At 60.3% G+C, this 22,318-nt stretch overlaps 1 protein-coding gene across 1 annotated transcript; it reads right to left on the bottom strand.

Moving 5' to 3' along the window:
* Positions 1-5,911: 5,911 nt before the first annotated feature.
* On the bottom strand, positions 5,912-20,258 carry COL9A2 (collagen type IX alpha 2 chain). The gene is made up of 32 exons (XM_042793948.1): positions 19,937-20,258; positions 17,967-18,041; positions 17,060-17,095; positions 16,902-16,964; positions 15,499-15,552; positions 15,200-15,235; positions 14,953-14,976; positions 14,752-14,805; positions 14,365-14,418; positions 14,110-14,157; positions 13,769-13,825; positions 12,849-12,902; positions 12,518-12,571; positions 11,804-11,857; positions 11,571-11,624; positions 11,428-11,481; positions 11,172-11,225; positions 10,887-10,940; positions 10,554-10,607; positions 10,385-10,429; positions 10,169-10,222; positions 9,780-9,833; positions 9,648-9,701; positions 8,913-8,984; positions 8,780-8,815; positions 8,506-8,550; positions 8,345-8,377; positions 7,903-8,049; positions 7,275-7,329; positions 7,006-7,194; positions 6,731-6,808; positions 5,912-6,431 (listed from the first exon to the last, which is right to left on the bottom strand). Exons 1-32 carry the CDS (start codon positions 20,135-20,137, stop codon positions 6,226-6,228), a joined length of 2,202 nt encoding a protein of 733 aa, XP_042649882.1. The 5' UTR covers positions 20,138-20,258; the 3' UTR covers positions 5,912-6,225.
* Between the last annotated feature and the right edge of the window lie 2,060 nt (positions 20,259-22,318).

Genomic DNA, 22,318 nt, shown 5'->3' with positions numbered 1-22,318 from the left:
CACAGTATATTTATTTAAGTTGCATGAGTTTGGTGTCCTGGGAAGCCCAAGGTTGGGGTGTTCTGGCTGCCGAGGGGATGTGGTTCCTGTTGGGGTGTGGAGACCCCTCTGCAAGCAGGTAACGCGGAGCGGGACAGGGGATGTGGGTGACAGGCTGGGTGGCACGGGGTGCCAGGGCAGGAGGGAGAGGGAAAGCAGGAAAGAATTATGTTTTCCTGGTCTTTGCTGTTTTCTTGGTTGCAGCCTGGGCAGCTCAGCAGCTCAGTCGCATCCCTGGCCAGGGGGAGCAGGGCTCGGTGCAGTGGCAAGTGGAAGTGCCAATTTCTCAGCCGAGAGGAGAATAAGGTTGAGAATTAATCCTGCTAATGAGATGTCAGGATTAGTTCGCATGTCCTTGTCACCAGGGCAGGGTAACAGCGTGTGAGAGGTGCCGAAGGGTCCCCGAGGCAGACGGCTACTTGATTTTTATTTTCTGGAAGGAAACCAAGCTGCTCGTAGCCAGTGCTGTCACGGGCTGCGAGGCCTCGCTGAGGGCTCCTGGGGACGGGGGAGCCCAGGGCTGCAGGGGGGACCCTTCCCCCATCACTAGCAGGACCTCCTCTCCCTTTGCCCACCGAGACCCGGAGCCCAGCATCCCCGGGGCAGCGGCGCTGAGGTGAGGGTGAGGATTTGCATCCTGCATCCACCCCCCACCACGCATGCAGTGCGTTTCCACAACCCCCCAATGCCACCTTGGCATCAGCTGAGCAAATTATTGGGTTTATCTCTATTGAATGAGGATTCTTGAACCTGAAAGCTGGTGCCCTGCATTTGTTGGCTGCCTCAGGAGGGTGAGTTTAATAGCAGGGCAGGTAGCATCTAACAGAGCAAGAAAAGGACTGAAGCACTATTCTGACCCTGTTTGTGTTTTGGCCGCGGCTTGCAGGAGCTTTTTTAGGGGCTGGGATCGTGAGTACACCTGTGGACATGGTCCAAGCATCTGGGAAGGGAGTTGAGGGCCCCTTCACCTTGGGGTGCCCCAGACCCGGCTCCAGCCTTCCAGTCGCTTTCTATCAGCATGAAGTAATTAAGTTCATAAGGCATCAGACAATCAGCTAGCAGCCCACAAGACATTGTGTTTAATCATGTACTAATGGCATGTTCTTGGCAATAATTACAAGATAACAGTGTTTGCAGGCTGTAATCAGAACAATTCTAGTAATTAAATCAGCCTTTTGTCAGCATGCTCCTTCCTCCTTCACGGGGCGTGGGAGCGGCGTGGCAGGACCCCTCCGAAGGAAGGGACATGTGGCCCGGAGAGCGGTGGCCCGCTGCCACTGCTAATTGAAATCGGAGAGAAATGGGGCTGCTTGCAAGGAGCTGGTTGCAGCAGCATCTGCCTCGGGGCTCCTGTGAGCCCCAAATCTCTCCGGCAAGGGTTCGGGGAGACACAAATCCCTTCCAAGGGCAGGGGACAGTGCCCGCGGGCTGGCACCAGTTACGGGCAGGGCTGTTTCTCTAAGGGGTCAGTGGCACAACACACACACACACCCCCCAACCCCGAGCCCTTCCCCTTCTTTTCAAGGATGCTGCAGGCACAGAGCAAAGCCAGCAGTAAGGGCAGGAATTAACCCTTCACGCCTTGCCTCCAGCATCCATCTAGCCCCAAATCCACCCTCCCCCCCTGTGCTTTACAGCCGAGAGTGTGTTTGCTTTCTGCGTGGTGCAGACCCACGCCCACGGCACGTTTCTCCCCCTGGAAGCCCCTATCTCACATTCAGGCCCACTCCTGCATGCGCTCACCCACAAACCTTTAATTTGGTCTGTAATAAGATTTCCCAGCCTCATTATACCAGCCAGGCTCACCATTTACATTTAAATGAATGGGCTATTAACAAAGTTAATTCCCTGTGACATGGTATTGCTGTGTCCCTGGTCTGGAGGAGTCTTGTCCCTTTTTTTGGGTAGAGCCAGTATCCAAAGTGGACCTTTTCCTTGGAGAATCAGGATCAGCTCCTTCAGCTGCCTGCATGTCCCTTGGGCATCCTGCTTGCCCCGGCTTGGGGCATGGACGGGGCTGGCAGCACTGTTCCCTGCAGTAGAAGGAAGATTGATTTCCCCTGTTTATTGCTGATGGAGCACAAGTTTTATTTACCCCCGTGTGGCCCAGCTATGTCCAGCACTCCTGGCCCACAAGCAACAGAACAAGACATTTTAAAAATAATTCCCTCCTTTTAAGCAGCAAAAACATCAAACAATAATCCAAGAATAAAAATAAGCAGTTTTATATCTCCTCTAATAATTAACTTAGTTCTCAGCTGTTAATTTACGTACCCAAAGTCCTCTGTTTAATATTCTAATTTGTGGTTAATCATCTATCAAGAGAGAACAAACGGTGATTAGCTCATTTTTACCTCCTCGAGGGTGAGGGAGGCAATTTGGTCTAATCAATGCATTAGCTTGCTCAAGGAAACTTTTATCTCATTACCCTGAATTATTCATGCGGCAGCCACGGGCCTGTAGGGTGGCCCCTGTGCCCCAGAAATGTCACCGGGGCGGGATGTGAGGATGATGCTGGTAGCTGGCCATGGATGATGGAGCAGTGCTCTGCTAGGGATGCCCCAGGGGGATGAAACCCCCTTCCTATACGCGGGTGGATCCCACCCTCGTCCCCTCTCCTGAGCCAGTGGGTTTCTCTTCTCCCTGTGGGAAGGGTGGGGAAGGGTCTGTCCTGCGTGGGAGCTGCCGCTGCCTCCTGCCAGGGCTGTGCCGAGCCCCACCAGCACATTCCGCTGGAGCGCCGGCACACGTGGCCCCGGCGGGGAACAAGTGGTGCTTGTCCAAATGCAAACTGCAGCCAGCACCGCCGGCCTCATCAGCCTTGAATGGCAGTAATCAGAGGCCCCCTAATTACTACAAGCTACAGAAATCGGACTTCCATTTTATTTTTTTTTTTTTTTTTCCCCATGGCTTTCAAAGGAGAGGGGAAGAGAACGAAAGCTGTGATTTTTGCAGGAGGTCTGCGGGGCAATTGGTGCGAACCTGAAGGGATCTGCCTTGATTTCCTTTCATTTCTTCCCTTTTGTCTTTCGCATCACATGAAAGCCACATGATGACGCCTGACTCCGCACCTTCACATTTCTGGAGCCTTTGTAGCTGCGGGGACAGGCTTGGGAGCAGGTTCTTAAACTCCTTGAAATAATTTTAAACGACTCCCCGCTTTTTTTGGCTTTGAAAAGAAGTCACGACTGGTCACGGCCCGGTCCCTGATGTCTGAACGACTGGGGACAGTGAATAGATTGGGCTGCTCTCCGCTGCTGTGTGTCACGGGGGGCTGCGCGCCCCAAAACCCCGAGGTTTGTGACCGGTGGGCCAGGTGAGATGCCGAGGACCTGGGCTGGCTCCCCGCAGCCCCGTCTGCAGGAGAATCCCCAGTGTCAAATTCCGGCACGAGCCGGTGGGAGAGAGAAAAGAGCAAGAGCTCCAGACAGCTTCTTCCTTGGCGCTTTTAATTAAAACCTGATGTTCTTAATCTTCCCAGACACCCGCCTTGCCAGGCTCCGAGCCCCGAGGCCGCCCAGAAGCCTGTAGCTGTGCCTGCCCTGCAGCATCTCCGGGGCTGGGGAGCAGGGGTGCTCGCTGAAGGTCAAAGCTGCCTCTTGCTAAGGGAGAGCTCAGCCACCACGGCAATCTGCAGCTTTTGGGAGGCCGCCGGTGGCTCTGACCAGCACCGGGGTCAGCGAGATCAGTGTCCCCAGCTGTGCCGGAGCGTTTGCTCCATCCCATCCCTTTCCCGGCCAGCCCTGCTCGGGGATGTGCACGCTCGGGTGGAAAAGTGAGGAGCTCCCGGGCTTCTTCCGAAGGACCCTGCATCCTCCTGGGCAGCAGCTCGGACCACAGCTCACCCCCCCCGCCCCTGCACCCCCCATCCCTGCAGCAAACCCCTGCACCCCCAGTTCCCTTCTCCCAGCCCTGCCGTGTTCATCCCTGAGGTGGGAAGGAGCTCAGCGAGGGGGGGTTCACCCTTTGCCCCCCTCAAAGAGAAGGGGAGAGCGCAGCCTTTGCTAAGGCATAGCCCTGTGCCTGGGGCGGGGGGGGACCCTCCAGCGAGCCCCTGCCAGGGATTAAAACTGGTTTTAGTGGCGCTAGCCTGAGTGTGGGTTCCCTGTGAAGAAGGGGATTCAGTGGGCAGGCAGCTCCCTCTCGTGGGGAAAAAAAAAAAAAAAAAAAAAAAAAAAAGATATTAAATTATTTGAGCTGTGCAGCCAGGATGTGGCCCCAGATGTGCTGCACAGCTGGAGCCCAGAGCAAGCCCAGCCTCGGGCTGCCTCCAAGGGGTCTGATAACCTGAATTCCTCCTTGAAGAAAATTAGGGTGATTCTCCCCGTTCGTCCAGAAATGGAGATAAATGTTCAACAAGGCTATTTCTTCCCCTCTCCTAATAATGATTTGTTATTATTTGGGGCAGAGATTGGATGCTTTCCAGCTGTTTCATTTCCACAGATACTTGGGTTTCAATCTCTCTTGTCTCTGTAATGGCATCCAATCTGCTATTTATTGAATGAATATTTATGAGGGCTCTGATGAAGAGGCAGATTCGGAGCGTGTTTGCCACTCGTTGGAAACAACCAGACTCTGGCCCCTAATTAATATGCAGCCTTCTTAATTCCTTGATTAAATTCCAACTTGCAAATAAACCATTTGCAATTCACTTCCAAGTTTATTTTTTTTTAAATAAAAAGGCAGTCCCCTTAAAGTTAGCTGACTGCACGTTAAGTGACAAGGCAGTGGTTTGCAGAGGGCGCAGCGAAGGTAATTTAAACGGAGAATTAATATAGGGCGCTTTTTAAGAGTCTGGGGACAGATAAGGATCCATATGGGGAAAAGCTCTGCTACGCAGCGAGGTGCATATGGGGAGGGAAGAGTACAGGGTGCTGGGTCTCCCGGGTGCTGGGTGCTGGGCCTTGCCAGGATTAGTCCCCTCCTGCTGAAGCATGCCCAGCTGGGGCTGGGATTTGCCGGTGGCGGCGATGCTCCATGCCGCAGGAGGGACCCGGCCAGCTTTTCCCACCACTGCTCCCCAGGATTTGTTACCCTGCCAAGCCAAACATGCTTTGCTAATAAACAAAAATTGATTTTTATTTATCTTACAAAGCAAAGCCCCATTGCTCCCACTGCACAGCTTTAATCCTTTCTGCTGTTGACGGCAATAATGAGAAAGACACCTGCGGATCCTGTCAGAGCTGCAGGCCTCCTTTTTAACTATTACGGGATCAATACTCGTTGCAACACTGCTAATATATTGTTTTCTGGCCCATTTGATTGTGAGGAGACTTGGGTTGATTTGGCCTTAGTTGAAGGCACCCAATGTATTTCTGGCAAACTTACTCAGTCTTCAACACGGGGGGCTCGGGGTGGCAAATTCCTCTGCACATTTGCAGTGGTGCAGGAAGGAAAAAAATAAGGTGCTTTTGCTTAAGAAACTTATTGAGAGGCTGAAATTGTCCCCAAGGATGGAAATGAGCAATTGAGGCACCCAATAAAGGGCTTGAAACAACAGAAAAACTAAACTGAACCTTCAAAAAATAGCCCCCCCCCATCAGTATAGTCTTGGTTTGATTCAAAGAAATCAACACGTCATTTCAGTTCATTAACAATCCATCTCATTTTTATTGTCCATTTTTTAAAAATTGGTGGTTTTCTGTTCATAGTTATAAAATAATCCTATTTTACAAAGATTTACAGCTCTGTGAGTACCCAGCAGTGAACAAGGCTGGGTCTGGCAAGTCTCTTAAATAATCAAACCACAATTTTGTTTGGGGTTTTTTTTTGTTTTGTTTTTTTTTAAAAAAAAAAAAAAAAAAAGGAGGACAAAAAGGAAATTGGCAATGAGCCGATTCAGCACCAAGCAGGACATAACAGAGTGAGAGGGTTTGTATAAAAGACAATTTATTTCTTTGGGAAGGGGCACAGGGAGTGGAGGGTGGGCAGAGGGGGCAGGTAACAAACCCCAGTAACAAGGACAGGACTCGGGGCGACCTCTCTTTACTCCTCACCGTCCCCCAAGCTGTGGGAGGGAGGCGATACCTACGCCAAATTAAATTCCCGAGGCTGCGTTTCCCCGCCGGCGGCTGCCCCGAGCCCGGCACCCTCCCGCAGCCGAGATGGGCAGAAGTTTCTCCCTACGGATTTGCAGTTTTCTGGTCCCTTTGCTGCCAGCCCCGGCACGGGTTTGCCGGTGGCTCCTCAGTAGACGGGTCCCTTGACGGCCCCCGGCTCTGTCAGGCGCGCAGTGGCGTACGCCGAGGCTCCCAGGCAAGCGGCCGGCTCGCAAAAACCCGGCAAGCCAGCGGGACCGGGCAAGCCCGGCCGGCCAGCCTCTCCCGGCGAGCCCGGCAAGCCCCGCTCTCCAGCCCTGCCATCGAGTGCGTGGCCGGGGATGCCGGGGAGACCTGCAACAGCGGGAGCGTGGCCCTCAGCGGGTGCGTGGGGACCGAGCCCAGCTTTTGCCGGAGCGGAGCGGGGGGTTGGGATTGGGGAAACGCTGCTGGTGGGGTTGGGGTTGACGCGTGAGCGATGCCGAGGGGCCGGGCGGGAGGTGAGGAGGCAGCAAAGGGGGCTGCGGGCTGGAGATTTGAGGGGTGAACCCGTGGCAGGTTTGCAAAGATGGGTTAGAGGGTGTAGAGCCGGTGCTGGGGGGGCTGCCCGGTGGGGACCCGCCGCTGCCTGTGCTGGGGGGACAGGGGCTTACCTGGGATCCCCGGGGGACCTGGCATGCCCGGGTGGCCGCGGCCAGCTTCTCCCCGCTCACCCTTCTCGCCTCGCTTCCCTGCAGGGAAAGAAACAGGGAGGGAAGGACTCACTGGAGCTGCAGTGGGAAACACGGACCCTGCCGGCGAGGGGAGGGGGCTGCCCCTGCTCAGGGACCGAGGGGGTTGGGGACAAGTGTGGCAGGAGGAGGCAGGATCAGCCCCGAGGGGGGAATTTTTGCCCGGCGTGGTGTGGGGATGGCCACCCACCACCTACCTTTAGGTCCTACGTTGCCAATCTGCCCGACAGCACCCAGGATGCCGGGGACACCTCGAGGTCCCATGGGTCCGTGCGGGCCCTGCTCACCGGGCGGCCCGGGGGGACCGGGGGGTCCCGGGGGTCCCATGGCACCGACTCCACCCAGGGCAGCTCTCTTGGCACTGACCGCCACCTCCGCCAGCTGCTCTGTAGGGCAGAGAGAGGCCGAGGTGGGACGGGACGTGGTGGCAGCCACCTCGCCGGCAGTGCCCCGCTCGTCCCCTCACCTTGCAGCATCTTCAGGACCACGTCAACGATGTGCTGGTCGCTGGCGTCCCGGCCCTGCCGGCGGTGAGAAGAGGAACATGCCATAAAGGAGATCATTCCTCCTGTCCCCATCTGCACCCGCAGGTCCCACCCTGACCAGAGCAACCCCTGCACCCGATGCCACCTTCCCACCCTTCTCCATTTTCTGCTGGGTCCCAGTATAAGTCCATCAGCCTCGGCTCATGCCATGCCCAGCCACGCTGCAACCTCCTCATAGCATTAAGCTTCTGCAGTGCCATTTTGCAAGTATAAAATGAGGCTTATATGGAAAAATTCTGTCCCCCCAGGCAGGCTGCAAATGCACACATTGGAGCTAAGCCTGCTACTGGTGCTGCATTTGGTGAGAAATAAAGAATTCTCTTTTCTAGAAAGGTGGGATCCTAGCTCAGCCCTCCCGGAGAGCTCGTGGAGGAGCACCGGCAGCTCCCGAGCCCAACAGCAGATGTTTCCTGGAGGAATTGGTTGGCAGGAAAAGGTCGGAGGCAATTCACCTGCAGAGCCCAGCACGCTGCTGGCGACAGCCCCCCAGGTCACCACGTCTGGGGTGCAGGAGGCGAGGAGGGGATGCGGGGTGTCGGGGGTACTCACCGCTACGCCCCTCTGGCCGGGCATCCCCGGCACGCCGCGCTCCCCGACGAGTCCTCGCGGGCCGGGGGGTCCCGGGTAGCCTCGCACGCCGGGTGCGCCTGCGTCCCCCGAGGGGCCGGGGAAGCCGAGCTCGCCCCGGATGCCTGGCTGCGGTGGGGATGGAGAGCGGCGTCAGGAGCGGGGAGCTCAGCCCTGTCCTGAGCACCCCGAGACCCCGACAAGTTCCAGTACCAACTGCTGCAGTCGGGGTCTAAACCCTGCGCGGGGTTTGAACCTGAACCCAGGCCTGGGTGGCATCACTGAAGCTCATCTCCAGGGAAAATACTTTCTCGGCGCGCAGCAGGCACCAGCTCCGGGGGATTGACCCCAGCTGAGGGTCCCGCAAAGCCACCCGGCATGAAGGGACGGGGAGTCCCTCACCCCCAAGCCCCCGGTCACTCACCTGCCCCTTCGGCCCTGGCTCGCCCGATTCACCCTGCAGACAGAGGACACAATGAACGCAATGGGGAGACGGCACAAATTTAGAGACGCGGGAAGGGGGGGAGGTTCACGGCCACCCCATGTCCCTCCACCCCACCCCAGGACCCGTCTGCGGGGACCCACCTTCTCTCCCTTCAGCCCCGCGAGGCCGTGAACGCCTGTGTCTCCCTAGACAAAAGGCAATGAGAAATGTGAGCCTTCACTGCCAGCACCCACCTCCTCCGCAGCCCTTTTAACCCCCTTTCCACCTGCTTTTGCCCAGGGGTATTGATTGAGAAAGCTCCCAGTGCCAGTGGGTGTCAGCCCCCCACAGAGGTGGGTGCCAGCCCTGTTAAACACGAGTGTCAGCACTCTCCCACCGATCCCCCCCAGCCCGGGCAGGGGGTGATGTACTCACAGAATTGCCTTTGGGGCCGGTTTTCCCTGGGGAGCCCTGGAGAAAGGAGAAGGAGGAGGGGGTCGGCCCAGCTCAGCTCAGCTTCCCTGAGCTGGACCCCAGAGCCCCCCGTGCCCTGCCCAGGAGCAGTCACCTTGTCCCCCTTGACTCCCGTCAAGCCTTGGGGTCCTGGGATCCCCGGTGGACCCTGCTCCCCCTTCGGCCCCTGGAAATCAAGGTGACACAGGAAAAAGAGTAAAATAAGTGAGAAGAGGCAGTGGGAAGACCCCCCTCAGAGCATCCTCCCCACGGCAATGAGATGTTTGGGCAGGGCCCCCATTCCCTCCAGTGGCTCAGGCTGCCCCACAGCACCCTGACTTGCCCTGAATCCGGCCTGTGTGGGGGGACAGGGCAGAAAATGATGGAGGAGCCTCCCTTCCAGCCACGCTGAGGGTGGGGGGGCTCTGCCAGGGATGCAGCCCTGTACCCCCAGGAAGCTTTTGGCCATTTTTAGTCACTTTTTGGCCATTTTTCCACCCCGGGAAAGCCACCAAGAGGAGCTGGGCAGCCTCCCCGCTCTCGCTGGGGCTGGGAGGAAATTCCTCTCCCAGCTGGGGCCAAACCCAGCGTGGCCCCCGGGACCACTAATCCCTGTGCTATTTGCCCCCCTGGGCTAATCCCTCACTGGCAGCCAGGCGCAACGGGACGGGGCGCGTGGTCGACCCCGGCCGTGATCAAAGCACGAGGTCGGTGCAAGGGGGTGCCAGCTGTGCCCCACTGACACCCCCCCCCCCAGCCCCCCTCCCCAGCCACACACCCTGGGGCTGAGCACCCCCGAGCTGTCGTGGGGTGAAGCCCGTTTCCCGACCCGGTTGCGTGTGCGACTCACCGTTTTCCCCTGCTCGCCGGGGGGGCCCACGAGGCCGCGCTCGCCCCGGTCACCCTGCAGAGACCCGGGAAGAGAGCAAAGTCAGGGGCAGCTCCCGGCACCCCCACAAACCCCACGGTGCCCCGGACTCACCTTCATCCCGGGGACACCCTGCGGTCCCTGCTCACCCCGAGGTCCAGGCTCACCCTAAGAGGGGGGGCGGGAAATAAAGAACAGAACAAGCTGCCTCTCTTGCATCTGTGTGCCATCATCTGCCCTTCATCACTCCCCGAGGGCTGTGTGGCCCTGTCCTTGTCCCCTGCAACCACCCAAAGGGCTGCCACTGCAGTGGGTGGCCAAGGAGGTGCTGGAGAAGTGGCCCCAGGGGCTTCCTCGTGAGGAGGGAAGAGGGTTGCGGGGTGTTGGGAGTGCCCAAATCTGCCTTCTGTTTGACAGCAAATAGGGAAAAAAAGCGCAAGAGAGAGCAAGCAACCCCCCCCAGGCTGTGCTCAGGAGGCACACGGTGACCTCTCCGTACTTACGATCTGTCCCGGGGCACCGGTGACACCGGGGTGGCCCCGAGCACCCGCTTCACCCTGCGAACAGGAGACAGAGGCGGTTCAGGAGGAGTGAGGACAGGGGAGGGGATGGCATGGGGACAAGGCTGCGGGCAAGCACGGCAGCAGCCACAGCACTGTGTGGGCCGGGGAGGGTGCTCGGGGTGGGGGTTACTCCAGCCCCGGGTGCCCCAGTCCCACCTTGTCTCCTGGGCCACCTTTGCTTCCCGGCTGGCCCGGCAAACCCTGCGGAAACAAAGCTGGGATCAAACCCGATGCACAGCACCGGGGGACAGCGGCCCTGCCCCAGGGACGGGGGTCCCACCCCACGGGGAGCTGGGGGGGGGGGTTCCCACGCTCCCATACTCACAGCTTGTCCCCGGTGTCCCGGCACTCCTGGGCGGCCGGCCTGCCCCACGCCACCCTGCGAGGGACAGAGAGGGTGTCACCGCGTGGCAAGAGAAAGGTGCAGAAACGAGGTGTCCACGGGTGGGACAAGGGACTCCTGGCTCAAGGGGGACGCTGCCCCTGACCCCGCGGGGACAACCACACTCTAGTCAGGCGATGCCACGCCAAGGGCCAGGACGCCGTGCCACTTGCCATCCCCGTTATTTCCAGCAAGCACTGTTCAAGGACCAGCGTGTGTCCGTTCCCCATCGCCGGCGCGGGCAGCACCCGGCAGCCCCTGCCCGCGGCAGCTCACCTTCACGCCTGGGATGCCCGGGGTGCCATCTTTGCCATCGATGCCCGGGAGACCCTGCGAAAGGGGGAAGAGTCGTTCAGTCTCACACCTCCGAGAGGGACTGGAAGGCTCATGGTGCGGGCAAAAAAAAAAAAGGCTGGGAAGGGAAAGGAAAGCTCCAGCCCTGCGCTGAGCTGGGGTGCGAGGACATTGGGTGGCCCTGAGCAGGACAGAGAGGGGCAGAGAGATTTCCGTGCAAGGGGCTTGGCCCTCAATGGGGGTACGGGTGCCATCGGCTGTACTTACATTCTCCCCCTTGGGGCCGATGTCTCCTTGGGGGCCCCTGATGCCACGGCCACCCTAGAGCAGGAGAGCACAAGTGTTATTTCAGCCACCCTCTTAGTGCAGGGGACGGGACTGGGAGAGGGAGGAGATGCCCATCGAGGCACCTCGGGCAGAGCCTCCATCTGTGTTGGGGAGTGGGGGCCAAGCTGGGGAAAAGGCGGGCACTGGCATTGCATGGGGCATGGTGCTGCCCTCCCCCACGGGGCGGGTTACCTACCAGATCTCCCTTCTCACCAGGGGCCCCAGGTGGTCCCTTGGGGCCTTCCTTGCCCTGAAAGAGAGAAAGATGGGGGCTGAGCAGCAAAATGCGGGGTCCCCCACCTGCCCCACAACCCCCCGGGGATGAGGTAGGGCACTCACCGGCCGCCCCGCCGCTCCGATGCTCCCGACCATCCCCTTGTAACCAGCAGGACCCTGCAAAGGGAGCAGGGGGGGGTCAGTTCCTCGCATCCCAGCCAGGTCTGACCCCACAAGCAAGCGGCAGCATCCAGCTCCCCGAGACGGCCGATGCTGGGAAGCATCACCGTGCGAGCTGGTCTCGCTGACCCCGGAGCAGGGCACAGCTCCCCCTGCACCCCACCACCCGTGCTTACCGTCTCACCCTTGGGTCCTGCCATCCCGGGGTAACCCCTCAGCCCCTGTGGTCCCTGCGGGGAAAGGAAACAACGGTCGGCTTAGCTGGAAACAGCCCCAGGAGCAGCCCAGAGGGAAGCCGCAATTAAAGCAAAAACCGGTACTGGGAATCAGCTGGTTTCGCCAAATGTGAGGTATTTCAGTCCCACCACTTGCTCCTAATTCTGCCGCCCCCCACCAGGCGCCTTTCCAGCTGTCGGTTCAATAACAGCAATGGGCCTAAACCGGTGCTGCTCCCCACCGATAAAACTCCTGGCTTCAAAGCGGTTTTGCCCTTTCTGGGACTGAAGGGCTCAGCCCGTTAATTGCTTTTCATCTTCAAAGTGCTCAGCGAGCTCAAACAGCTTTAATTCCCACGTGCCCATGGTGAGCTGGGCACCGCACCCCCCGTTCAGGTGGGGTCAGGGGGGGCTCAGTGTACACCAGCAATTTGTCCCCCAGCCGGTGAGTTATCCACGTTAACGTGCGCTAACGACCGAGCCAGCGCTGGCTGCAGACGTCTCCATCAGCTGGGAGGAGGGAGATGGATGGGATGAAGGCTTCGCTCCGGTCCCAGCAGTGGGTCCCCAGGAGCAGGGACATGCAGATTTCCCGTTCCTGGTGTCTGGGGCCAAGCACAAACCATCTGCCCCCAGCCTCTGGGGCAGAGCAGCAAAGAGAAATAAATATCTTACCGGAGGGCCTGGGACACCTTGTTCTCCGGAGACGCCAGCATCACCCTTGGGGCCCTGGGGAGGGACGGAGAGGAGTGAGGTGAGTGTTGAGGTGGAACGGGGCTACAAACCGCCCTGGGGACCCAAGAGCCCTCACGTGGGACCTGGCAGGGGCTGGGGTCAGGTCCCCCACCTTGGGAGTCACCGTGGGAAAACCACTCTGTCCGTCCTTCATTTCCCAGGCCTGGATCTCCCTCCTCCCTCTCCCACCTCTTTTCTTCCTTCCCTCTTTCTCTCCCCAGAGGCAGGCATGCCTGGCTCCTGCCGGGAAGCTGCTGGAGAGCTCACTCACCTGGCTGCCCTGCTTGCCGGGCTCCCCGAGGGCGCCGGGGCGGCCTCTGTGTCCCTAGGGATGAAGAGGAAGATCGTGAGCACCCCTGGGCAGAGCAGGGGGGGTCGAGGCAGCACCCTCACAGCTGCATCACCCGGAGCCACCCTGCCTATGACGTCCCACCCTGGGGTGCCCGCTGGGGACATGGTGGGGCTCAGCATCCCACTGGGGACATGGTGGGGCTCAGCATCCCACTGGAGACGTGGTGGGGCTCAGCATCCCACTGAGGACATGGTGGGGTTCAGCATCCCACTGGGGATGTGGTGGGGCTCAGCATCCCGCTGGGGACGTGGTGGGGCTCAGCATCCCACTGGGGACATGGTGGGGTTCAGCATCCCACTGGGGATGTGGTGGGGCTCAACATCCCACTGGGGACGTGGTGGGGCTCAGCATCCCGCTGGGGACGTGATGGGGTGGGGCTCAGCATCCCACTGGGGACGTGGTGGGGCTCAGCATCCCGCTGGGGACGTGGTGGGGCTCAGCATCCCGCTGGGGACGTGATGGGGTGGGGCTCAGCATCCCACTGGGGACGTGGTGGGGCTCAGCATCCCGCTGGGGATGTGGTGGGGCTCAGCATCACATCTCGCAGCAGTGGGGACACTCGTGGGGTTTAACTCTCTGTGCTTCACAGAGCAGGGAGCCGGGCAGCAACACGCTTGGGGCTTCGGCACAGGATCTGACCCCCCCAGGAAGGGGCTGAGGAGCCACAGGGGACCTCTCCCATAGCACCTTTACCCCCAGGGCTCTCTGGGCTTGCATGTCCTCGTGCTCCCAGGGGAGCAGAGCATCTCCCAACCTCCCTGTGCCTCCAGACTGAGGAAGGCTCCTCCGCTCAGGTGACGGTCCCTGTTTGCTCCCTGGCAGCTCCAGGGCTCCCTTACCTTCAGTCCCTGCAGTCCCTGAGGGCCCTTGGGACCTGGTGGGCAGCTGGTTGGGCACTGGGGGGGAAGAAGAAGGGCAGGTTGAGCTGGGAAAGGACCCGGAGGTTGCAGAGAAGCTGTGCTGGGAAGGACGTGCTCCTGTGCCATGCAGCAAAGCCGGGCTGTGCGGTGACACAGGGGACCCATGGCTCAGCTGGGGACACTGCTCCTCCCCGTTCTGTCAGCCCCCAGTTACCAAATTACACTGGTGTCTGTATTTCAGGCCAGGGCAGCACACGCTCTTCCAGTGGCCATTGCCCTGCGAGGGCCTGCTGAAGGGGCAAGGTAATGGCAGCTCTCACCAAGAAATCAGCGCTGCCTTCCAGTCCTTGGATGTGTCCTGGGGGGCCCTGGAGGGAAGGAGACCATCAGCATCTGCGGTTTAATACCAGCACTATTTTACAAGGAGGGGTGAATGTTACACCTGGGAGAGAGGGGAGCAAGGCATGGGGTGGGAGGTGTGTGCCAGAGCCCAAGTCCCACCCCAAACCCTGGGCTGAGGCACTGGGGGACTTCTCCCTCCTTTAGAAAATGCTGGTAACTGGGGAGATACTCACGGGTTTCCCTGGAGGGCCTGGGGGACCCCGTGGGCCGTCGGGTCCAGGGTCACCCTAGGAAAGAACAATCCCAGGAAAGGAGATTTAGGGGTGGGGAGGCAGCAGGTACCGCTGGAGCCGGGGTTGAGAGGGGTGATAAAGCACCAGACACCCAGGCTGTCCCAGTAGGAACTGGGGCATCCCCCAGCCGTGAGTTGGGAGGGGTTGGATAGCATCAGGGGACCTGTCTGCAGGCACAGGGTCTGTCACCCCTCCCTTCCCACTGTAGGACCCCGCTTGCCCATGTTATGGGGTCATCCCTGTTTACACCAGGAGCCCCAAAGGGTGGAGAAGCAGACACTGGGGTAAGGAGGGGAGGTTTTCCCACTCCCCCTCCTGACCCCTCACCTTGGGTCCCAGCACTCCGATCTCTCCGGGAAGCCCAACCTGGCCTGGAAGCCCCTTAAGGAGAAGAGAGACATTCACCAAGTGAGAGAGGTCAAGCCTCGAGACTCCCCCCTTTGGGGGTGCTGAGATTTGAACTCTTGCAGCACAACCCCAAGCAGGGTCCCTGGCTGCCCACCCCAACCCCACACGTGTGGCACTTACGGGTGGTCCTGGCAGCGAAGGACCCTGCAACAAGAAGACACAGTTGGTCCGAATTCTCCAAACCCCTCCCCAAAACCACCAGCATCCCTGCCCTGAGCAGGGCAATGCCCACGCCGCCACCAAGGATGCAGCTGGGGGGGGCTGGATCCCCGCTCTGCTCCCACCCCACTCATGGGTGCTCAGGGAATGGGTGCTGGAGCCGGGAATGGGTGCATCACCAGCGCCTGCGGGAGAGGCAGATACTCACGGGGAGCCCCGGTGGCCCTGGGAGTCCGGGCTGGCCCTGCCAGGACAGAAGGGGAAAAGTCAGGAGCCAAAAAAGAAGGATCCGGGTCTACCAAGCCCTGCTCTGCTGCTGGGTCAACTGCTAAAATTCATCCCCCCACGGACCCAGCCTCAGCATCCCCTCGTTGCCAAATACTCCATCACCCAATTCCTGCCTCCTCCGCAGCGCCGGGGCTGCTCCCAGACTAGCCAAGTCCCACTGGCTCCAGGAGGGCAAGGTGGGAGCCCGGGGTGGTTGCCCTAAAGTGGCCCCTCACTCACTTTAAGTCCTGGCCCGCCGACGGGCCCCGGTTCCCCCTTCGCTCCCGTCAGGCCCTGCAAGAGGAGAGACAGCAGGAGGTTATTGCCAGCCCTTCTGCTCTCCAGACAGGCATTTTTGCTGTTTTTTTTTCATCCCGAGGGGCTGCGGGTTCTTAGTGGGGGATTTGTGCTTGTCACCGCCGTGCACATCACACAGCAAACCTGGAGATGAAGCTGGTCCCCGGACCCAAGCCCCGATGGCACGGGGAGCCTCGCAGCGATTGCTCTGCAACCCCCTCCCCGAGATGCCCAGCTCTGAGACCCCACGCCGGGGCTCAGCAGGGACCCTCGCACCCCCGGGCACATCCAGCACAGCTGCCCCAGCCCCGGCAGAGGCACGTGGGGAGCTCAGCCCCTCCATGATCCCAGTTATATCAATTCTGAGTCACCCCCTGGCCCCTCCATGCCCCGTTCCAGCGCAGGCGAGGGCTGTGCCCGTGCCGGGGTTTGGATCCCTGCAGCCGATGGTTTGAGCTTCACCCATGGGCTCATTCACAGGTGCACAGAGCCCCTCACTCAGGCCAGCTCTGCTCGGCGTCCACATTCGAAGGATCCAAACTTTTTTGCAAGGCAGTTTAGCCTGGATGAATAATACATGCTTATAATGACAGTTATTATTCTATTCATTTATTATTGAAGAATAACTAAAACCCCAAAGATTTATGAAGTGCCGCCCAGAGACACAAAAGAGGACTCTGTAGTTTGGGTTTCTTTCTGATGAATGAGTAAATGTCTGACGTTTGCAGGTGCTTACCTGTGCAGCGCTGCACTGGGGATGGGGGGCAGGCACCCAAATCCCCCCCCCGCCCCCGGGCACCCATCACGCACCCCTGCGTACCCCAGCTGGGGGAGCTGGGGGCTGGGAGCTGGCCCGTCACAGCATCAAGGCAGGGCAAGGAGGCAGCTCCATCCCCTTTCTGCCCATCCCCTCTGCCCTGGGCTCTGCTTCACTGACGCCACCAACGTGGGGCTTGCTCCAGATTTATTCTGGAATAATCGAGAGCCGAACCAGGGTTCAGGACAGCAGCTGCAGTAAAGGACAAGGAAAAGCTTTTTCATGTTTAGGGTTGTCAGTGCCGTGCCCGTGGCTTTCCTGGCACAGCTCTCGCCTGCGTGGGGGTGGAAGGGGACACGCTTTCGGAGCCTGGGCAGCGGGAGGGGTGACAGCAGGCCTGCCTGAGCTCTGCCCCTGTTTCCTGCCAGGATTCAAAAGGTGGTTTCAGCTCCTGCATGAAGGGATTTTGGCACTTTTGGAAAAGGGTCCCTGCAGTGGGGGGCGGTAAGAGGAGTTTGCTGAGACCCTGCTGTGACCTGGGGGCTGTGGCCAGGGACACCGTGGCGGGGGGCAGGGTGTCGGTACTCACGTCGATGCCCGGCTTCCCTGGGGGCCCGTCTGGACCGGGGGCTCCGGGTTCCCCCTTGATACCCTTTAAAATAGAAGAGGGAAGGGGGGCAGATGGAAAAGATCTCCTCCAGAACGAGTGAGGACATCAGCATGCTGCGGGGAGGCATGAGTACTCACCGGGGACCCGGGGGCTCCAGCAGAGCCTTTGTCACCCTGGAGAAGGGGAAGAAGGTTGTAAAAAGGGGTCTGTCACCCCGCAGAGCCAGGCCCCAGGGGGTTCAGGGGGCTCAGGACCCATCTCTCCCATCCACCTCCCCAAGTCAGAATGAGATGCTGGATCCCTCAGTGCAGCAGCTGGGTCAGGATGGGGCCAGCATGAAGAAGTGAGGGCTGTGCTGGGGTTGCGGGAGGGCTGTGGCTGTTCTGGGTATAAATAGCACTAAAATAACACCCTGGTGCAAATCTTGGAGAAAGGGCGCTTTCTGCTGGCTCACAGATCTGCCCTCTGTTCAGGCTCCCTCCCCATGGCCCCTGGGAGGGTCCGGAGCCACGGCTGCCTGCCACAGCCCACGGCCACCTCACCGTTGCGCAGGCACCCGACCTGGGTGTCCTGCTCCCTGCCAGCCCCCCTGGCTCCCCCTCCTCACTGATCCCAGCACCCAGCCCCTCTGAGCATCCTCCACTGCCCAGACAGGGGTGCCCCGAGCACCCTGCACCCAAACCTCCTTGCCACTGTGCTCCCCCAAAAAATATTTCAGCCCCCATTTCCCAAGGTGGCCAGGAGCTCAGGGGCTGCTGTCCCGGGGAGGTGGATGGAGCCACGGAGAAGGAGCTGTGCTCCCCCCCCACGCCATCACTGCTGCCCAGAGCTGCCGGCAAAGCCAGGGATGCTCCGTTTGCCCCAGCCCCGGAGCAGCACAGTGCAGGAACCGCACGGCATCGGCACCCCCTGCCCTCCACCAAGCCTCTGCCCCTGCACAATGTCCCTCTTTGTGCTGCAGGTCCCCTCCCTCCCTCCCTCCCTCCCTCCCTCCCTCCCTCCCTCCCTCCAGCCTGCACAGGTTCCCGGCCGCGCCGTACTCACGTCAATGCCATCCGCTCCTGGCACTCCTGGGGGACCGGGGGGCCCTCGTGGGCCAGGTTCTCCCGGCGGCCCTCGCTAAGGGGAAAAAAGGATGTAACCCACACCAGGAAGGAGCAGCCGGACCCCGAGAGATGCCGGGGGACCGAGGGAGCCCAGGGTGCAGCGCTCGCTGCTGGCATGTGCTGGGGACCTGTCTGCGGAGAGCTGGGATGGAGCGAGCACCCCAAGGTGTCAGAGCTCTGCCCCTTCCCTCGGGTTCTCCACCACCCGGCCTGTGCCCCCCCAGCATGGGCATGGATGGAGAAATCCAGAAAAACTCCCCCCATACTGGCACAACCAGCTCCCCAGCCCCTGCCCAGTTTCTACCCCATCACCACCGCGTCCTGCCCGGCCCCAGCTGGAGCAGGGTCTCGACAGGGTGATGGCAACGCTTGCGAAAACCCCTCTTGGCTCAGGGTGCAAGCCCAGCACTGGGGTTTCTAAGACCACCAGCAGGATTTAGGTGCCCGAAGCCCTGGTATGAAATGGGGACCCCGAGCCCCTCCATGGGCGCTCCCCCCCGCGCCGGGCTGGCTCGCTGCCCGCAGCACCGTTCCTCAGCATCGCACAAAAGCACCATTCAGCCGGTGGCTGGGGAGCTCCCCGAGCAGCCTGGCCCCAGCTTTGAGGTTTGCACAGGACTCCGCAGGAGCAATTTTGTAAAGAAATCTCTGTTATCCTAACGGGGTGTTTGGGGGGGGGGGAGAGACTCCAGTCCCAGAGATCAAACCCCTGGTGTTCCTGGAAATGAAAACCAGACAGGCTGGCTGGGGCTGCACGCCGGCGACTCCTCCGTCCTTCCAGGCTTATTTATTTTAAAGTGAAATATATAAGGATGAGAGGTGTTGCTGGTTTGTTCACCTACCAGAAGTAGGAGAGCCCCAGCTTTGCCTTGGAAGCAAACCCCATGGTCAGGGTGGGAGCGAGCATCGGTCCCTGTGAGCACCCGTAAATGGCACCTTTGTCTTTCCAAACGATTTCCAAATGGTTCCTTGTTCCAAGAGCTCCCAAGTCCCCCTTGCTCCCACCCAAGCCCACTCCCCTGGCCAGACCCTGCCACAAGCCCCTGGGCATTCCGGGGGGGCTTGTTTTAGGAAGGCAGCTGCCCCCCCAGCTCTCCACAATGAGGCTGGCTGTGCCAGCAAGCAGCTCAGGAGCCACACGGGAAGATTTTTTTTCTGAAATCTTTTCTAAAAATCTGATTTTTGCAGTTGCAAGGCAGGGAGAGTTTTTCTCTTTTTGGGTGGGATCCCAGGAGGAACGCTGCCTGTCCTGCTCACAGCGCTCGCCCCGAGGATCAGAGGGACACCTTCCCATCACTTCTTTCTGATGCATTTTCTCCTGCTCCTGGATGAGTCCGGAGAGCCCACGAGGACCCCCGGCCCCCAGCACCTCCGAGGCTGGTGTCTCTCCTCGCTGCCCCTCGGCAAGACTCTGCAGAGCCCCAGGGCAGCCCTGGGGGGCTCAGAGACCCCTCAGCCCGGCTCCACAGCACTTCCCAGCAAAGCAGAAACAAATAAGCATTTTCCCAGGTGATGGAAGGCAGATCTGGCAGCTGCTGGGGAGGTAAACAGCGGAGAGCCCCCCATTGCTGTCCCAAGGGGGAAATAAATCTAAACTTATTAAGCTAACAAGTCCCAAACTTCAAGGGGTGCAGCCCAGCCCTGTCCCTGTCCTCTGGGACTGGAGGCGGCTTTCGGCTCAGAGGGGTTCCCGGTGGTTCGGGGCTGTTCCCCATGGGACATTCCTGGGAAAAGCGAGTAAAAGGCGTTGGGAAAATAAGCAGAAAGTCCCAGGGGTGCTCAGCACTGCGAGCGAGCGCCTGCGATGGGGGAGATGGGAACCATCCCCCTCTGTGTCCCCTCTCCATCCCCTCTCTGTCTCCCACCCCAGCCCGGAGCAGAGCGGGGGGCGACAAGCAGGGGACTTACAATTTGGGCCAGGCAGAGGCAGGCGGCTTGGAGCAAGAGGCAGAGCTGGAGCAGGGGGGAGCAGCCGGCCATGGCGAGGGTGGCTGGCAGCAAGCGGCGGTGGCCTCGTCTGGCTGCGCTCAGGTACGGCGGCAGCCCCGACTGCACAGCCGGACACCGGGGGAGGAGGAGGAGGAGGAGGAGGAGGAGGAGGGGGCTCATTAATATGGAGCAGTGGGATGAGGGCAGGCGGGCAGCCCCAGCCCCCCCCCCTGCCCCCACTCAGGTGAGCCCGTGGTTATTTTGGGCTGCACGGTTGGACGGTGCCGGAGTTTTTCGGCGTGATGGTGGCGGAGGGTTTGGCACGACGGCAGCGGGGGGGATTTGGCACGGGTGGCACAAAGGGGCTTTAATGCAGACAAGGGGCTGGGAAAGGAGGGGGACGGGCTGGGGGGGCTGCTGCCGGAGCTGCACGGTGAGATCCCAGCCCGGACATCTGCGTGGGCGCCCCCAGGAGTGCCGGGGTGTCCCCTGTGATGTCCCCAACACAGAGCCTGTGCCAGTGCCATGGGGCATCGCGCTGCCCCGGGGCTGGGGGTGCAGTTGCCCCCACCCCCCTGTGATGGGTCAGCGCTGGGAGCCCGTTCCTGCCACCCTGGGGAAGGTCCTGGGGGATTTCTGACAGGTCTGACCCTATTTCTGTCCTGTGAGCCTCCATGCAGCCCCAGGCAGGGTGGTCACCCCAGTGCAGGTCCTGAGAAATGCCTCCTGTCCCCCCAGTGGGGCACTGGGAGGGGAAAGGGGGCTCTGCCAGGGGGGTGACCTGGCTGCTCCCCACAGCCCTGGCAGGGCGCGAGGCCCATGTCCATGGGGGATGGAGCCCCCACTCATCACTCCCCCGTGCCCAGTTACCCCCACCCGGCTCCTGCCTTCGCTGGCAGCCGCCCCCCAAACTCGCCGCCTCCCAGCTCCAGGGGAACACAGGGATGATTCATCGCGACGGCTCTTCCTCCTCCTCACCAAGGGCTCAAAGGCTCCGTGAGGAGCCGCTGCAGACTGATTCATCACTACTGGGGGGGGCTCAGCAGCCCCCCCCCAGAGCGGGTAGGCCGCTGCCTGCACCCCCACACAGGTCAGGGATGGCAAAGCAGTGATCCGCATCCTCTCCAGTGAGCACGAGGCCATCCCAGCACACGGACCAGTTGGAAGTGGTGATGCACTGCCCTGGGCTAGTACCTCCTCTCTGGTTCCCTCTCCCCGTGTCCCAGTCCCGCACGGGGAAGGCCGGTGGGCGCCTGCCCTCCCCGCTCCTCCCACGGGCAGCGAAAGCTGCTCTGAGCCTCGGTGGCTTCTGTCAAAACCTGGTGTTTTGAGACAAAATTCCTTTTGGCTCTAGGCTGAGAGCACCTTGTTTTCAGAGCAGCTAAATTTGGATCCTCACCGTTCATGGAGCCGCTGGGGTATTTCTGCTTGTGCCCAAGGCAGATGCGTCCCAGCGCTGCCACCAAGCCCAGTGCTTTTCTGGGACACGAGTGTCACTTTTGGAGGAATTATGTAATTTCAACTGTCTCTCAGATTACTACATAGTGGCATATTTTTATCTCGTTTTGATGCCATTGCTCATTTGATTGCAGCTTTTCATGTGTTGCCATGTCTCAACTTCTCCCCCCAGCACCTTGGCACAGCAATACCAGGGTTTGATTTATGATCTCCATCTTGTTTAACAGACCCAATCTGCTTCTCCCCCATTAACTTTATTGTGGGACCCAACCAGAACATTTGCCTTTGAGCAGTGGTCCCCTCATATAACCGGGGGTGTCTCTGGGTCTGCCCTGCTGCCCTTGGTGCCCCCATCACGCCCCCTGAGGAGCTGCGGGAGGATCGGGCCCGCAGTGACCTGGCACTGGGCGCAGCCGTGTCCCAGACCGCCAAGACAGGGTGAGAAATGGGATTAGGAGGAGCTGGGCCCCCCCCCCAGCCCTGGGGGCTGCTGCAGGCCAGGGCCCCTGGAGAGCCGTGGGGCAGCCCCCAGCCACGGGTGCCCCCGTGGGGCAGAGATCTGGGGCAGAGCCTGGCCCAGGCAGGGATGGGGGCACTGAGCAGGGACCTCCTGCTCCTCCTCCTCCCTCTGCTCAGCCCCCCAAATCCCCCACCAGCCCCCTGCAACCACAGCCCCCCCTCCATCCCACCGCCAGCCCCACCAGCATCCCTGCACCCCGCAGCCAGCACCTCTGGACTCCACAGCCCCCCCCCCACCAAATCCCCAGTCAGTCCCCCACAACTCCTCTCCATCCACAGCCATCCCCCCCCCGACTCCACAGCCCCCCCAAACCCTCAGTGAGCCCCCCACAACCCCCTCCATCCCACAACCAACCCTCCCAACCCCCTGCCAGCCCCCCACAA

The sequence above is a fragment of the Tyto alba genome, unplaced genomic scaffold (assembly GCF_018691265.1).
Source record: "Tyto alba isolate M040663 unplaced genomic scaffold, T.alba_DEE_v4.0 Super-Scaffold_20, whole genome shotgun sequence".
In the NCBI taxonomy this organism is placed as follows: Eukaryota; Metazoa; Chordata; class Aves; order Strigiformes; family Tytonidae; genus Tyto; species Tyto alba.
Note: the sequence above shows the minus strand (reverse complement) of the source record. Positions and strands in the feature narration are given on the sequence as shown.

Excerpts from the sequence above, each read along its gene's own strand:
- COL9A2 (XM_042793948.1), bottom strand. The coding sequence starts at position 20,137 with ATGAGCCCCCTCCTCCTCCTCCTCCTCCTCCTCCTCCTCCCCCGGTGT. Across the intron at positions 11,482-11,570 it reads TCGGAGCGGCGGGGCGGCCG|GGCAAGGAAGGCCCCAAGGG; the intron begins GTGAGTGCCCTA and ends TCTCTCTTTCAG. Across the intron at positions 8,816-8,912 it reads CGGGAGTCAAGGGGGACAAG|GGCTCCCCAGGGAAAACCGG; the intron begins GTGACTGCTCCT and ends TCCTTTCTCCAG.